At 39.0% G+C, this 18,167-nt stretch overlaps 2 protein-coding genes across 2 annotated transcripts in view; one reads left to right on the top strand and one right to left on the bottom strand.

Annotated features, from left to right (window-relative positions):
- Positions 1-53: 53 nt before the first annotated feature.
- GPATCH11 (G-patch domain containing 11) lies at positions 54-11,247 on the top strand. The gene is made up of 9 exons (XM_037528226.2): positions 54-195; positions 3,789-3,860; positions 4,710-4,936; positions 6,140-6,181; positions 6,818-6,938; positions 7,355-7,445; positions 8,256-8,372; positions 9,921-10,002; positions 11,087-11,247. Exons 2-9 carry the CDS (start codon positions 3,814-3,816, stop codon positions 11,143-11,145), a joined length of 786 nt encoding a protein of 261 aa, XP_037384123.1. The 5' UTR covers positions 54-195; positions 3,789-3,813; the 3' UTR covers positions 11,146-11,247.
- A 1,470-nt stretch (positions 11,248-12,717) lies between these two features.
- The window catches only part of EIF2AK2 (eukaryotic translation initiation factor 2 alpha kinase 2), a 35,531-nt gene continuing 30,081 nt past the window's right edge, over positions 12,718-18,167 (bottom strand). Inside the window, exons 15-17 of the mRNA XM_037528223.2 lie at positions 16,406-16,507; positions 15,270-15,323; positions 12,718-15,191 (exon numbers count right to left, since the gene is read on the bottom strand). Of these exons, the coding sequence (XP_037384120.1) occupies positions 15,069-15,191; positions 15,270-15,323; positions 16,406-16,507 (279 nt within the window). The 3' untranslated portion in view covers positions 12,718-15,068. The remainder of the gene's footprint in view (positions 15,192-15,269; positions 15,324-16,405; positions 16,508-18,167) is intronic.

The raw sequence follows: 18,167 nt of genomic DNA, 5'->3' as shown, positions 1-18,167 counted from the left end.
GGCGCATGCGTGGAAGGCTGGTTATGCGCATGTGCACTAACTACGTCTTTCCAGACCCGCCGGCCTCCGGTTTCGCCAATTCATTGCACGCGGAAATTCTGCGGGGACTGTAACCCCGGACGTCACGCGCAGGTTGCTGGGCGCATGCGCAGTGCGTGCTTTCGGGAGCGGCCCCTGGGCGACTAGAGCGGCCAGGTAAGGGCCGGAGCGCGGGATGGAATGATGTCGCCCGTGACTTCTCCGTCACGCCGTCACTACATTTCCACCCGGGAATGTTTGCGTCTGTGCAACCCTTGCAGCCGGGAGGGACTCGAGAGGGAAGGAAGGGCTCAGGGGTCACCGAGGCGAGTGTTTGGGATTGAAGTGTTTCTTGTCATCTTTTTGTTGTTTGTCCAACTCCTTAGTCCGTGTTTCCACCTGGGTGTGTGAGGGGACTGTCATGTGTCTAAAGCAGCACTCCGCACCTCCCCTCCCGCTCTCTGTCAAAAAAACAAAACCAGCCTGCTAATACAGTCCAAACACTCAAAAACTGGTAATTCCATTCTTGTAGCTATTCAAACAGAAGCCTTGGAGTAAACCTTGACATCGATCAATAAATCTGCTTAGCTCTAGCTGCAAAGTAAATACCCAGAGCCCGACCACTTCTCGCACATCCTGGCTGTCACTGGTGACCAAGACACCAGTCACCTTTGCCTGGATTATCACCTGCTGAGGTTTATCCTTATTCTTGAGGGAATTGGATGAGGCTAAAGGTTATCCACCCATAACAGAATCTATAACCCCATTGAGATCTGCTTTACACTTTAGAGCTAAATGGGTTCCTAAAAAAAAAAAAAAATCCTATTTGTAGCAATAAAAACACTGAGACTTGGATTCTTTGTGGTGCATAGTAAGTCATACATAATGAGTCTCACTCACTGAGCCATACTGAGTTTATCCTACTGGCAAGTGGGATTAATTATTCCTACCTTATAGAATTGTTATTGGTGATTAAATGGGATAAAAATGTGTTATATAATGGGTAGGCACTAAACCGTTATGTGTTAAGATACTGTTATTACAAATGAACAGTCTGAGGTTTACAGGTGAATTACCACCATTACTGTATATAATCTTATACATTTTAGCTTATGATATAATAAAAAGGAAAGTAGGCAAAGCTAAACTGTAATGTTTAAAGAGGCATATGTGGATAATGAAAGTACAAACAAAACGAAAGAGGTGGCTGGAAGGGGTGTGACAGTAGGGGACAAAGAGGGCTCTTGTGGTGACTCAAGGGTTTATCTCCTGATCTGGGTCATGGTTTATGTTATCTTTGCTGTATAAGAAATTATGACAAAATTTAGCAGAGTGAAATAACTATAATCACTTATTATCTCAATTTCTGTGAGTCAGGAACTTGTTCATGATTTAGCTTAGCTCAGACTTTTTCAAGTTGTAGTGAACTATGGAAAGTATGGTGGATACCAGGGGTGGGAGAGAGGAAAAGACAGGGAGGGTTATATGACAGTGTATGGGCACTGGAACTTTAGTGGCTACTGGGTATAGCAAGTGTACATATTGAGGTGTGAAGTTGTACTCCCCAAATTGCATGGTTTTATAAATGAATGGCAAATGCTGCTGGTCCAGTTGCTGAATACATAAGGGTGGTCTTTTGTTGCAGTGCACATATGCTTTCTTTGCCTGCCAAGCATCCCTTCTTTGGGACCTCAGCTCTCTGCCTTACATGAAGTTGTAGTGAGGAGTGGCAATCTCAGAACCAATACTCTTGTGGGCACAAGATGGCCAATTATAGCACTCTATGTCCCAGCAATAGGGAATGGAATGACCTAAACTCAGCAAATAAGAATCTCTTTCATTAGGAGATGTGAATATGCAGATTGCAGAGAAAAGACATTCTCTTCTTTGGAATTTCTGAGCTGAAAGTATGGAACCTGATTTGTGGGTAGCCACCTTCTCGGCCCTAGGAAGAGATCTATGAATAGTTCTATAGATTGGGCCCCCCCCCCCCCCCGGTGGCACAGCGATTGAGCGCTGGGTTGCGAAGCTGCCCGCAGCTGGTTCGATCCCCGGCCGCGGGCGAGGGTCCCACATGATGGCAGACCTCTCCTGCCACCTGCTGCTCCCCTTAGCAGTGTATTTCGTCAGTCTGCCTGTTCTGTGCTCCCCGCAGTGTGGCCTGTTCTGGCTGGCTCTGGTGAATTCTCTCACCATCCCGAGCTTCTGACTGTGCCCAGTGCTTGTATAAATAAATAAATAAATCTTAAAAAAAAAAAAATAGTTCTACAGAATGAAGACATAGAGAAAATGGACAAATGTAATGAATTTCCCACCCTTTTTCCCAAAGCTCTGATTCCTACAGCTGTTTCCTTGATGCTATGACCTAGCATTCTTCCCAGCTACATAGACTAATAAACATCGTTACTTAAGCTTGTTTGAATAGGGATTCTGTCTACTGCAGCCAAGAGTCTGGACAATTACACTGAATGAAAAAAGTATTACAGTGCTGTATAAAAATATAAAAATGTATAAAAATATACATTTTTAATGTATATCTTTCCAACTGGTGATTCAGTTGCAGGAGGATGAGACTCAAAATCAGACTGTGCATTTTAAGAAGTTCCCAGCACAATTTATATACAAATTAAAGTTTGAGATGTACTTTTCTGGATATTATATCGCTTTAATACCCAATAGTTACACGATTGTAACCATTTTGGATGAAAACTGGCCTCAAAAATGTTTCCATACAAGTGAGATGTTAACTATATTAAGTTCCAAATTAGTGGCTTGAACATAAAGTGCTATAGAGAGAGGCCTGGAGAGGTCAGGGCAGATTTTTGAGGAGAGTATCCTAGACCTAGAGGGGAGGGACATGTCTGAGGTGTGTGCAGACACCCCGAGAAGCCCCTGTAACTTCAATAAAGAATCCCAAAGAAGGCCTCCTCTGGTGACGCAGAGGTTGAGTGCTGGGCTGCGAAGCTGCCCAGCTGCCCGCAGCCTCTGCTGCGCCAGTTCGATCCCTGGCCATCAGCGAGAGTCCCACATGGCGCGCAGACCTCTCCTGCCGCAGACAGCTGCTCCCCTCAGCAGTGTATTTCCTCGGTCTGCCTGTTCTGTTCCCCGCTCTGGCACTGGTGAATTCTCCCACCCTCCCGCGCTTCAGACTGTACCCAGTGCTTGTATAAATCAATCAATCAATCAGTCAATCTTTAAAAAAAAAAAAAAGAATCCCAAAGAAAAGTCAAGGTCTGGGTTATGAGATTGCTCCTGCTAACCTTCTAAAGTGCCTGGTCCACACTATCTGCAGGGTAAAGTTTATTCGAGAACTTGAAATGGGCATGTAATGTGACCTGATGTGTTTTTAAAAAACACACTCTGGAGAGATGTAGGGGATGATTTGGGAGAGGCCAGAGGCAATGAAACCCAATAAGGAAGCTGTTGTAATGTTCAGTAGGAAAGAAATGCTCGAACTAAAGCAGTGGTCATAGCTATAGGAGAAAATGTCCATGAGAGATAATATGGAGGAAGAATTGGCAGAGGTTTATAAGGGGTCAGGAATGGGGAGATAGTAGTGACATCAATTTGGAATTATGGGGGATAAAGGACGTTTCGGGTAGAAGATAATGAATTTTTTGATGGCTGGGTTTGGGAGCTCTGCAGAGAAAAAAGATACCAAAAGGGCACTTGAATACATAGGCGAGCTCCAGAGAAAATCATGGCTGTTGATACACAAAGGTTTATTTCCAGTTTGGTAAACTTAAAAAGATTGTTGCTTTATTTGATAGATATTATTGTCGCCTGAAGCTCAACATGGCAGAAGAAGAGGACTATATGTCTGATTCCTTCATCAATGTCAAGTAAGTAAATGTGCAAACTGCATGTAAAGATAAATGGAGACATGTTGACCCTTCAGGAATGTCATTCATTTTAACTTTGAGGTTAGAAAGTTAGTCTTACTTCTTTATAGGAACACCTCCTATATGTCTATATAAAGATACTAGGAACCTCAAGCATTTTACTTGAGGAATGTCAAGCATTTTACTTTTGCCCATGATTCTCTGTATTCTACTCTTCCAAGGAAATTTACTCTTTTCCTTTATTTCATCTTATTGTCTCTTCTAGATGCTATTCAGTTTTGCTTATTGTTATTGACAGTAGCCTAGAAAAATTAGCCTAAATTTACTATTTCTAATTTCTTTTTTAAAGATTTATTTATTTATGCATACAAGAACTGGGGTACAGGCCAGAGGTATGGCAGTGGTGGGGGGGCTGTGGGTGACAGAATTCACCAGAGACAGAGCGGGGGACAGAACAGGCATTTTGACTGAAATGCACAGCTGAGGGGAGCAGCAGGTGATTCAGGAGAGGTCTGCTGTGCCATGTGGGTAGCTCCCTGGCTGAGGATTGAACGCATGCTGCAGTGGCCGCGGATAGCCCCATAGGCTATGTCTTAACCCCTTGCGCCACCAAGAAGGCCCCTCTTTCTAATTTCTTAAACTCTATGCTTTTTTTTTTTTTTTTTTTTTAAGTTTCCTACAATCTGATACAAGCCTTCATCACTTTTACTAAAATAGCCATTCTGGGTTGTCTAATATTAATGTTAACACAGATAACCAAAGAAGACGCACTAACATAATAAGTAGTATTCAGTAATAAGTGGCCATATTATGAGAACATTTCAAATAACCTTTTCCCGTGTTCATCAGGGAAGATGTCAGACCGGGATTGCCAATGCTCAGACAAATCCGAGAAGCCCGTCGGAAAGAAGAAAAGCAACAGGAAGCTAATTTGAAAAATAGACAGAAGAGTTTAAAAGAAGAAGAACAAGAAAGACGTGACATTGGGTTGAAGAATGCACTAGGCTGTGAAAACAAAGGGTTTGCTTTGCTCCAAAAAATGGGATATAAAAGTGGTCAGGCCCTTGGCAAGAGTGGTAAGTCACATCCAGAAATAAACAGCTGTTCCTAAACAGCAAAAGGTGATATTGATGAGTACCAGAGATCACTCTTTCATCTTTGTACATCGATAAAGAAATTAAAACTTCAGCTTCTTAGTCTCTTAGGTACTAACACACATTATATTTCATCTTCCCATCTCAAGCCATCAAGCTTCTAATCAGCCCAGTTCAGCCCTGAAGGCTCCAGAGGTCTGGGATGGGCGGCCCCTGCAGTGGAGGCAACAGCTAAGATTGGTGACCAGAGAAGTGTTAAGAAGCCCAATGACCAAAGGGCAGAGGAGCAGCTTTGTAGATGATGACAGGATTCTGCCCTCCTTGTTCTATGTCTGTGGCAGTTGAAAAAGCTCAATTCTGGTGAGAGGTTCACCAGAGTCAGAGCGGGGAACAGAATAGACTCAATGGAACAGCTGAGGGGAGCAGCGGGCAGGATAGGAGAGGTCTGCTGCGCCATGTGGGTATCTCCCTGGCCGTCCGGACATAGAACTCATATTGCAGAGGCTGTCATACTAGAAGTACAACTGCTTATTAAAATGTAGACACTGTATATTTGCCGCAGTTTCTGTAAGTTCTTGCTTTTTCCCTTCTCTACTGTAATTGATTTGATTTTTACCCAGTAATGCCATCATCCTTTTGGACACATAGTATCAGTGTTTCACTTCTTTAACACTTCCTTCAAATGGCATAAGAGTTTGTGAGTTAGCCCTATTAAGGATGAATATTTGAAGAAAAGGCCAATAGTTAACAATAATATTGATGTTCAGATTTCAGTTTTAAATTTTTCAAAGGGCCTCCCCTGGTGGCACAGTGGTTGAGCGCTGGGCTGTGAAGCTGCCTGCAGCCTCTGCAGCGCTGGTTCGATCCCCCAGCTACCAGCGAGGGTCCCACATGGTGGGACAGACCTCTCCTGCCGTGCCCACTGCTCCCCTCAGCAGTGTATTTCAATCAGTCTGCCTGTTCTAGTCCCTGCTCTGGCTCTGGTGAATTCTCACCCTCCCACGTTTCTGACTGTACCCAGTGCTTGTATAAATAAATCAATAAATCTTTTTAAAAAATAAATAAATAAATAGATTTTTCGAGACTGGAGGGTATATGTGAGGAACACTGTAAAGTTACATGTTATGGTTACCTATAGTCTGAGTAAGACTTTCTAAAGTAGTTTGTGTTTTCTTCTCTTTCTAGGTGATGGTATTGTCGAACCTATTCCACTCAATGTCAAAACAGGTATATGATTACTCTTTTAGCATATTACCAGTAACAATAACTTATACCTTGATCTAACATATGTGTCTGTTTAATAAATATTGTTTTTTTATGGTGGTGCTCCTGTAGGTCTTATCATAGGAAGCCTTCAGTAAAATGTTTAATTGATCTTTTAAATTGTTTAAACTCAAAAGTTTTTAATGCGTGTAAAATAAAATTTAACTAATAAAATATGGGGAGAATTATATGGCTATTAAAAATATATAGCTATTTTTGTCCATTGAAATGTTCTGAAAGTATTCTGAGACATATATGCTCACTAAATGTCTTTCTTAATACTTTGGGTAAATTCAAAAGAAAAAATACTTTATTTGTTCATCATTCTAATATGAAAGTTGATAGTTGATGCTTTTTCTTGATTTTAAGAAGTTTGTAAAGTATTATACTCTTACTAGATCAGACTAATATTCTTTGTAAACATCAAATGTATGTTTGCATTAAATAATGTTTTTTAGTGTTTTTTTCCCATCATTCTTGTCAAATGATTCTGAGTGATTACACTCAAATTAGAATTGTCTTTAATTTGTAAATATTTAAATTGTCATACTAGGAGTATAACACTAGTAAGCTTCTTATCAGAGTTTTCTATTTAAACAGGAAAAAGTGGCATTGGTCATGATACATTATTAAAACGGAAAGCTGAGGAAAAATTAGAAAACTACAGAAGAAAGATTCACATGAAAAACCAAGCTGAAGAACGAGCTGCAGAAGACTTTCGGTAAAACTTTGTATTTGAGCTATTTCGGGTTTCATCTCTTTATTGTTTTCCAGTACACAGGCATAAAAACAATAAATTGAGTCTAGACCTTTATTTTTTATTTTTTAAATATTTATTTATTTATGCATATAAGAGCTGTAGTACAGGCCAGAGATGCAGGGGGTGAGAGGACTCACCAGAGACAGAGCGGGGAACAGAACAGGCAGACTGTGCCACTCAATGGAACAGCTGAGGGGAGCAGCGGGAGGGACAGGAGAGGTCTGCTGCACCATGTGGGTATCTCCCTGGCGGGCGAGGGATCGAACTCATATTGCAGAGGCTGTGGATTGCTTCATAGTGTGGTGCTTAACGCCTTGCGCCACCAGGGAGGCCCAAGTCTAGACCTTCATTGTACAGTTTTTTTTTCTTTCAATTAGAATGCGACTTAAAACTAAGCAAGATGAAATGAAGCTGGAAGGTGACCTCAGAAGAAGCCAGCGAGCCTGTCAACAACTGGATACTCAGAAGGTAAGCCTTTTACCAGTTTTTGGTTTGGTAAAGTGTTTTGGCACACAGGAAGATTTGCCATGTATTTATACTAAAGAGAGGGTGAGAGAGACTCGCACACTCCAAGCGTGGTGTATCTAGCCTTCTGTTAGAGCTTTTATTTTGCATGTTCTACTGATCTGTGATAATTAATACAATGACTTGTTCACTGCAGGAATTTGAATAGTCTGAATTTTCCAATAAAGATTAAGTAACATGCTTGCATTTAATTATTCTCTACTTATTTGAATATTGATTTACCAGAACTAGAATATGTGGAAGTCCTGTGTATCAGAATATTTGATTAAGTGAAATAGCTTCTTTTCAGTCCATGTTAAGTACCTCATTTGTCTATAACTAGTAAAATCATGATAGAATGCTATTTCACATTTGAAGTGTTGTTAAAATTCTGGTTTTTTTTTTTTCATTTTGATGACTCAAGTACCATCAAAATAAAATGTCTTCAGTTTAAGTTTCAAGTGTGTGTAAAATTTCCTTCAATGTAAACAGAATCTAGAAGATTGCTATATATATATTCAAAATATATATATTATTGGGAATATAATATACGCACTAAACTATTTATACCCATTGCTTATTTTCTCTACTAGATTGTCAGCAACTTGGAGACAATATTCTAATTGGGTTCTGCATCCCCTAGTTCATAGTACAATGCCTGACTCCAGAAGAAGCACCCTTAATTGAAAGAATAGATTCATACTGACATGAACGTACTTGTAGATAGTCTTCTGTTTGGCTATGTTTAATTTGTAATAATTTCTACATTTTCAGAATATCCAGGTTCCCAGGGAGGCATGGTACTGGTTGAGGCTTGAAGAGGAAACTGAAAAAGAGGAAGAGGAAGAAAAAGAACAAGATGAAGACGAATATACGAGTGAAGATTTAAGTGTATGTTTTGGCACCAGTTCCTTTAGAATATCTCTGCTTTGGTACTATGAACTCTTTTGTGGGGTGCTGTCTGTGCATTCTTAGATGTCCAGCCGCATCTCTGGCCTCTACCCACCAGACGCCAGTTGCCCTTCTCCAGGTTGATAACCAAAATTGTCTCCAGATATTGACAAATGTCCCATAGGGAAAAAACCACCCCCAGCTGAGAACCACTGCATTACAGAATCATTTTATTAACCCCTAACCATAACTTGATATAATTTTTTTCTCTTTGGCTCCAGTTAACTATCTCACCTCAGTTTCAGTTTGAATGATGGATTGGATTGACTGCAAATGTAAAATGATCACAATTTCTATCTTGTTTCCTGATAAACTTCTGAAAGTGATTCTAGTGAGCATCTTTATCCCCCACCCATAAAAAAATAAAACCAAAAAATAAAGCACAGTTTGAAAGAAGTAGAGATTATCCAAGAGTGGAATATGCATTCCTTTGGTTACTTGTATAAGAATTTGGGGGGCCTCCCTGGTGGCCTAGGCGTTAAGGCTCAGCGCTATCACCAATACAGCCCGAGTTCAGTCCCTGGCCAGGGAGGTGACCCACATGGCGCAGCAGACCTCTCCTGGCTCACCTGCTTCTCCCCTCAGCAGTGTCTTTCAGATCTACCTGTTCTGCTCCCTACTCTGTCTCTGGTGAATCTCTTACCTCCCACACCTCTGGCCTACACCCCAGTTCTACACACACACACAGAGACACACACACACAAGACTTTTGTAGGAAGCATTTACAATTCGGAAAACTTATGTTTGCTTAACTGTATGTGAGACCATTATGAGAACTCTAATGGCAAAGGGAGACAATATTCACCTTCTGGGGAGGTAGAGTCCTTGAAAGTAGAAGGGATCTTTATTTTTTTTTAATGTATATTATTTTTTTCTTTTTTATTATTATTATTTAAGATTTATTTATTTTTATACAAGAGCTGGGGTACAGACCAGAGGGTGAGAGGACTCACTGGAGACAGAGTGGGAAGCAGAACAGGCGGATCTACTGAAATACACTGCTGAGGGGAGCAGCAGGCGAGACAGGAGAGGTCTGCCGTGCCATGTGGGAATCTCCCTGGCCGGCCAGGAATGGGATCCACGCTGCAGAGGCTCAGGACAGCTTCACAGCGCTGTGCTCAACCCGCTCTGCCCCGGGGAGGCCCTAGAAGGGATCTTTAAAGGATGCATTATAATAGAGCCAGCCCTAGAGAGAGAGAGAAAGAGAAAAAGAGATGTATCTATATATCTACATATATATGATCTATGTATCTACATATAGATAGATAGATAGATGACCAAGTGGTCTTTGTTGGATCTGGCAGACTTATGAAAATGTCAGGGTAGCTGGTACACTGGGACATGTTCTAAAATATTGTACCCTTCACCCCTCGCCTAAGTGATTTGAGAATAACAGAATATTTATGCTAATTCAGCATGATCTAAGAGACCAGAACACCAAGATTCTCTTCCGCGTGAACTGTTAATGTGTTTGTGTCCTATATCTAGGTCCTGGAAAAACTACAAATATTGACTAGTTACTTAAGAGAAGAACATTTGTATTGTATTTGGTGTGGGACAGCCTATGAAGGTAAGAAGATACTTTATACTTCTTTTTAAAAATATATTCTTTGATTTTTAGTGCAGGCTTTTTTTGTAAAAGTGACATCCCATAGACAATGGAAATTTCTTATTCCATCCAGTGGCAATATGGGATCAGTGTCTTAAGGAAATATTGGTTAGAGAAATAATTGAAGACTCATTAATATTGCTTTTAATTTTTGACAATTATATATGCAGAAGGAAATTTTTCAGTATTTTATTTCAAAGGAATTTTTTAATCACTTGAGAATGATGAATAGTTTCATACTTTTAAATAGCCTTTCTTTAGCTAGAGATACTTGCAATATATATTAAATTTTAGAGATACTTTTATATAGTTAGATGAACAATTTATTGCCTTGAACCATAAAAATTAAAATGTTGAAATCCATGTCATTTTTTTTTCATTGTTAAATGAAAGAAAGGGTTTGAATCTTTAAACAAGTATATTTGCAGGAGAAGGATGGTTATAACACTGGATACACTTGTTTCCCTTAACCTCAGGAGCAAAGGCAAGATTCAGACTAGGCCTCTGAGGCCAAGACTCTTGGTCTGTTTAGACCTCTGGCCTACACCCCAGTTCTACACACACACACACACACACACACACACGCGCAAGTGTGCACTGAGTCGTAATCAGAAAGATCACACTGCCTTGGTAACAGTATCCTGGCCGATTTCCTGACCTATTTCCAGTCTGTTCATCACTGTGTCAGAGAGGAAAGCACAGAAATAAACATTCTCGCTTTCAAGAGACTTACTGGTTTTCAAACCAAGCACCCCTTGGGCCCAGGAGGGGATTCGCAACTTACCAAATGTCTCACAGAGCCAGGTTCTTTCCCTTTTAACACATTTGCCCAAGGTGGCTTTGCTTACTTGAATTTAAGGACTTTGTATTTGAGAGTAAAGAATTTGGAGTTAATTGTTGTTTTTATCTTCTCCTGTTTTTTTTTTTTTTTTCAGCACATTAAGTACCATACATAACAGATCAAAAATACATGTTGAAATAATTTTCTAGGATAGAGCACTATACATGTTTTATTAATCTTTTACTTTCCCCATATATGTTACAGATAAAGAAGACTTGTCTTCAAATTGTCCAGGACCCACGTCTGCAGATCACGATGACTGAGATTATTCTCAATAAAGCCGAAACTTAAAAAATATTGTCTCCTAAAGATCCTTGAGCATTTAAAATTCGCAATTTTTGGTGCCAGTATGAAAAAAGAGCCTTTATGTCTCATTCTTTTTGTACTTGAGAAGTTTTTGTATGTACTTTAGGATGTAATTGTTCAGTGACTTCAAAAAAATAATGGGATGTGCTTTCAGAACACAAGTATCACAGACATGGGCAGTTACAGTGTATGGCTCTGTTGTGATGCTTGTGGGGTTTGAGAACACTGACAGCTAACAATTACTCCCCTCTTCATTTTGGAACGAATTGATGAATAAGACGGGAGTCACAGAGAGAACAAAGTATTAACTTAAATCATCAGAGAAGCTGAAATGTAAGGGTGACTTGTTCTGAATCAGGTTCTCTAATAAATCTTACTGATTGGAGAGTGCTCCAGACTGCCTTGTGGGGGCAAAACTCATCTATGCCTTGAGACCACTTAACTCCCAAGGTTAAAGAACCCACCACGAGCTGGGCCACAAGTGTTCAGTTCCTTGTCCCAAAATCACCCATCAGATAAGTCACCTTTTTATGGACAGGGAATGAATGAATGAAAGTACAAGGAGCTTGCACCCACACTTAACCTTTCCCAACATGTGAGAAGAAGTACCCTCCATGCAAGCATGAGGAGGGGAAGGGCATTCCCCTTAAGTCTGATATCAGAGTCAAAGTTCATTAGCACTACTTTTTTAGAGACAAAATACTTCTAATAAAACAGTTTTCATGGCAATGTGTATATTCATTGTAAGTGATGCACTGCAAATTTTGGGTAAAAACTCAAGAATTGGGGGCCTCCCCGGTGGCGCAGCTGTTGAGCGCTGGGTTGCGAAGCTGCCTGCAGCCTCTGCAGCGCCAGTTCGATTCCCGGCTGCTCCCCGACCCCCAGAGGAGGGTCCCACATGGCACGCAGACCTCTCCTGCCGCCCGCTGCTCCCCTCAGCAGTGTACTTCAGTCCTTCTGCCTGCTCTGCTCCCCACTCTGGCTCTGGTGAAATCTCTCACCCTCCCATGCTTCTGACTGTACCCAGTGCTTGTATAAATAAATAAATAAATCTTTAAAAAAAAAAAAAAAAAAAAACTCAAGAATTGGGAGTAATCTTAAATATATGACTCGTGCTTACTGAATTTGCAAACCCCTGGACATTTTGATGAATATAAATATATATATTGGTATATAAATATTGGAGTTTATATTGTTGGTTACTATTGTTTTGTATTCACTTTTTTGTTCAAAAAATAATAAAATCATATTAATGACAGAAACAAAGGAGTACATCTTTCCCTTGGAATTACAGCTAAATCCTTTCCTGTCATTTCTACCACCACATAGACATTCAGTCTGTCAGGTCTAATGCCATGTGGATTGTTCTGGACAAAAAGGAACTAGGAACTAGTTTTTCTTTCTCCTCTGACAACCCACCACTCGCCCCATGGCTTAGAATATTTTGAATACACTGATGAACAATTATGCTGATAATGTGGGAATAACTATTCATCTAGGCCTCATAAGTAAAAAGTAATAAAAACCAAGGAAGCCGAACATTGAAAATTTTTTTAATTGCATTAGAATATTTGCATGTAATTTGAAACCTAATTTTTAAAATGTCACATTGCCATTTACTTTTGTTTATATTGTGTTATGTTTATTTCTATAGCTAGAAGTTTAAAAATTTATTTTCTTAAATACTGGAGCTTCTAAAATTCAAAATAAAGGGCCTCCCCTGGTGGCACAGCGGTTGAGCACTGGGTTGCGAGGCTGTCTGCAGCCTCTGCAGCGCCAGTTCAATCCCTGGCCACTGGCGAGGGTCCCAAAAAAAAAAAAAAAAAAAAAGATAAAATTCAAAATAAAGACAATGTATCAAATTGTTTTAGTCACACATCTTTAAGTGTGTTTGCCAAATATTTAACTGTTGAACTTTGAAAGTGAGCATTATTTTTACTTAAATTTTACATACAAAATTCTTAACACTGAACATAACTTTGCCATGCAAAGGTACAAGGAAGGAGTTACAACATGACCCAACATTTCTACTCCCAGGTATTACACCCAAGAGAAAAGGAAACATGTCCATATGAAATTTGAACATAAAAATTCAGTCACATTCATAAAAATGTGGAAACATGTTCATCACTGATAAGTAAAATGTGATAGTCGTATAATACAATTATTTGGCAATAAAATGGAGTGAAGTACAGATCCATGTTACAACACAGATGAAACTTGAAAACACAGTAATTAAAAAGAGCACATATTGCATGATTTCCTTTAAATGGAGTGTCCAGAATCGATAACTCTAGAATAGAAAGTGGATTTGTGGTTGCCTAGACTTTGGGGATGATAAGGAATGACACGATTTTTTTTTGGGGGGTGGTGTGTACAAAAATGTGTTAAAATTGGTTGTGCTGATAGCTGCACAACTCTGAATATATAAACACCATTGGTTCATATACTTTGAATGGATGTGAATGATATCACAATAACGCTATTATAAAAAACGATTTGAAGGGAATTTCAGGTAGAAACTCTGGCAGAGAGCCATCAAGCTTTCTCAGCAGACCTGTGGCGGGGGTTTATTTAAGAGTTCTTGAACACGGTGTGCTCCAGAGAGGTGTACTGACACCTTGACTGGTGGTGACCCAGTAGAATCCATTTCAGACTTCTAGCTCCAGACACACACAGAGTCAATGTGTATTGTTTTAAGCCACTAATTTTGTGGCAATTTGTTACAGCAGAAAATGAGCTCACTCCTTCCAGAATGACTAATTTCAGCGTTTAACTACTGACTACATCAGAGTCTTAAAGTGTCTTGTTAAAATAAATACAAAATGTATTTAAGAATAACTAGACAGTAAACAGTAATGGCCTCAATCTTCATTTTACGTTAAAAAAGTTAACTGTTACCTTTAAGTCCATCTCCCCAATCATATTGCTCCTGTCCCTCTTCAGAGATAACCCCCAGGAATTACTACAGGTATATGTCACATATTGACGTTCCAGTCAGACACTGACCACATGTCCAAGAGGGCTCTGTATATACAGTCTAGGTGTGCAGCAGGTTCATACATTAACAAAATCACCTAACAACGCATTTCTCAAGACACCTCCCTGGTAAGCGACCCATGATTGTAGTTCTCATTCCCTTCCCTCCCATTATTTTAGTACAACTGTTTGGATTCCTAAACAAAATTTTTTCATGTAGCATGTTGCAGAACTTGATATGAATGGGATTGTTCTGTATGTATTTCTGCAATATGCTTTGTTTGTGTAACGTTCCGAGAGGTGTATCATGATACTGTATTTAGCTGTACTTCACTCACTGTCACAGCTCTATTGTATGCTAAGTTGAAAATGTAGTACAATTTCTGTTTTTCTTGTGATAGACATTAATATTGTTTCCTTTTCTTTTGGCTATAGAAACGGGTCTATGAACCTTCTTGGTAGGCAGGCATGCAAAATGGAATTTACGGCTTTCAGTTTAAATGTACACATTTAACATCATTAGGTGATATCACAGTGTTTGCCAAAATGACTGCACATAACTCTCTTTCGAGGGTACATTATGTCTCCTGACTTGCTAGCTATTTAATACACAATATCATCTATTTTTTGGTCCAGAAACAGTAGACCTTTAATAAATATTTATTAATCAATTCATTTATCAATTGATTTAAAAATAAAATTTCAGGCACTATTTTCCATTTTCATCATAAGGATAATTAGTTAAAAAATGTAAGGATGTCTTTGAAGTAAAAGAATGCAAACATTTCCACAAATGCAGAAAAAAAGAGAAATGAAAACAGAAGATGAATTCCACTGATATTCCCTAGTAAATTTTAGTGCCAGAAAAATATTAAAGGGGAGGTACTTTTTCAGAAAGGCGCTACCATGTTTTTAGTTTTCTTTCCTCTGAAGCACCTATCCACTCCTTCAAAGTGTGCAGTATTTCATATGTCTTAGGTCGTTTCACGGGTTCATGCGAGAGTAGTTTCTGTAGAAGATTTTTCTGTAATAATAGTAAGAGTCAATACTAAGTAATGATACATTGAAATAAATAAAATTCTGATGATTTTCAAGTACTTACTTCTTTGTCATCAAATACATCTGGGATGCTGCCGGCCCTTAGTTCTTTAAAAAACTGAAAATAAAACAGTACACATATATATCCATTAGGAAATTATTCATTTGGGAAGAAAAACAAAATTAGAAGCATTATCACTCTGGGATATTTCTAGATCTTCGGAAAGACTCTTTAGCTAGGAAGCAGCAGAAGACCTCTCTCTCACTCCATCCCATCTAATAACCATCCTGAACACAACAACATGAAGTGTTAAAAGCATCATATGTGTTATCTCCCTGCACCCTTTTTGGAAGCCTATGTATTTTGTATTCCTGTTTTACAGAAGAGAAGGCTATTGACTCTAGGTTAGTCTCCTTCACTGAGTTTCTGACCGGGATGTCTACTTGCCTAATTAGATGCCCTGCTGCTTCCACAGGACAGTCATTATTCTTTCCTTACCTCAAAGTGTCTTTCCAGCCCCATCAACCACTACTTTCTTGTAAGTCACATAGTGCTGCCTGCTAGCCCCAAAACATTCTGCACATTCCTATCTTCACATTCGAATCGCTGTCTATTTTTGACTCTTAGAAGTGAATTGATCATTCTGAGCCCAACTTAAATGCCTCTCTGAAACCTAAATCCATGCAGCTAATAAGATGTCCCTCCTACTTGCTTCCATACGATCTCATGCCTTCTCCTGCAACATCTATACCATTTTCTAATATTGTCTTTCCTTCTAGACTATAAGCTCATTGAGAAAAGACTTATTTGTTTTTATAACCCTCTAGCACTTAGCAGTGTCTTAAGCAAAGGAGGCTATGCATTAAATCTTCCATATTGACTCAAATAGCAAACAATAGCTATAGTTTTATGAGATAAACAAGAAGATCTAAATTTATATCCTACAACAGAGGACAACAACATCCTACAACAAATTTATATCCTACAACAGAGTATGTCTGTGATCAAGACCTGTGGAGTCTGAATGGCCATTTAAAATTTAGTTGCTCAAATTTGAAAGAGATGAAATCTATATTTAACTTGCAGCAATATAAGTATGTTCCAGCCCATGCTCACATGAGTGCAATTGTCTGCAGCAGCACTTTGGAGCGGATGGCTGATCATTTCTATTGCTTAATTTTTTTGTAAGATTTTTTTACCTTAGATGTTTCTAAAGCAGTGGCACATATGTGAAGAAGTTCTGCAAGAATTAGCCCCAAAGTAAAGAGGTCCACTTCGTTTCCGTAATTTGTGGAAGATGTCTAAAGAGACAAAAATAAGAATACCTGATATAAAAGTCCTCTGAAGTGGGAGCACAAGGAGTTAAGTTTCAGCACTATGAAGCTATCTGCAGCCACTGCAGCACAAATTCAATCCCTGGTCAGGGAGCTACCCACATGGTGCAGCAGATCTCTCTTGTCTCGCCAGCTGCTCCCCTCAGCAGTGTATTTCAGTAGATCTGCCTGTTCTGCTCCCCAATGTGTCTCTGGTAAATCCTCTCACCCCCCAATCTCTGGCCTGTAGCCCAGTTCTTGTATGCATAAATAAATAAAATAAATCTTTCTTTAAAAAAAGTACTCTGAAGCCAAAAATGTTATTTGACCAAATGATCAAGACCTTAGGAGTTTTCATTAGCCAGGTTCAAATCTCTGTTACTAACTAGCTAAATCACCTGTGTAAATTAACTACTGATCTCATCTACAAAACGGGGATGACAATAATTTAAACCTCAGAGTTTGATTATGAGGATACGTGAGATGCAGCAGGTGGTGCAGTGAAAATACTGCCCAGTGAGTAACTTGTACACAAATGTTCATGGAAGATTTATTCATAATATTCCATAAATGGAAGCAATCCAAAAGTCCATCAACAGCTGAATGAATAAATTGTGGTATATTCACACAACTGAATATACCACACAATTGTGGTATATTCACACAACTGGTATATTCACATCCCCCCCCCCAAAAAGCGGGGGGAGGGAATAATTTGCAGGTGCCAGCATCAGCTAGAGGTTCTCCAGTAGAGTGAAATAACCAAACACAGAAGAGTACCTACTGTAGGATCCCATTTATAAAGCAGTGAGGAAGGACTCACTGGAAAGGGGCCTGAAGGAATTTTGGGGGTGTGTGTGAAAAAAAGTTCTACATTTTCATTGATGTATGTGTTCACAGGTATATGTTTTTGTCAAAATTAAAAAATGTACATTTAAGACTTGTGCATCTTATAGCATATAAACTATTCCTTCATAAAATGTTTTTGAAGAAAAAAAATCACTAAGGAAATGAAAATCATATTGATAAATAATTTTGTAAAATATAGCTGAGGGTGACAATGCAGGATACAGGGTTTCTTTAATAAAATAGGAGGTAAAGGGATGTTTTTTCTTAGTCTTCTCCTTGCACACCCCCAAAAAGCATAAGTTATGATTCAATATAAATGAAAGAGGTGGGTTCCTTGTCCATTGCAGACTCTCAACTCACCAGACAGTTCAGTATATTTACCCTTGGGTAACAAAATAGTAGAAGTATTTTGAAAGATATTTTATCGGTGAAAATCACTTTTAAAGAGCATTTATAAATCAAAGTAAAACAGGATGACCAACCCCAAAAGATGCAAATTGACACTAAGCTATCAACCAATAAAATAAAATCTATTAGGCTAATGAGTCTTTCTAGGGAAGTCTCAGACATATAAAGATGTCAATTCTTAACTGGATTCTTAAATTTAATGCAAAACCTCAACACCAATTATAGAACTTGATAAGTTGATTTGTAGTTTATCTGCAATATTAATGGTGAACACTAAGAACGTCTTAAAGTAGAAGAGTAACACAGAAAGTCCTGCTATTCAAACACTAGACCTATTTTATAATACTATGATAAAACTGTACTAACAAAAGTATGCTATTTAACAGAAAAA

This window comes from Talpa occidentalis, unplaced genomic scaffold (genome assembly GCF_014898055.3).
Source record: "Talpa occidentalis isolate TD23 unplaced genomic scaffold, MPIMG_talOcc4v2.1 talOcc4.5, whole genome shotgun sequence".
NCBI lineage: Eukaryota > Metazoa > Chordata > Mammalia > Eulipotyphla > Talpidae > Talpa > Talpa occidentalis.
This window is presented reverse-complemented; position numbering and strand designations above follow the sequence as displayed.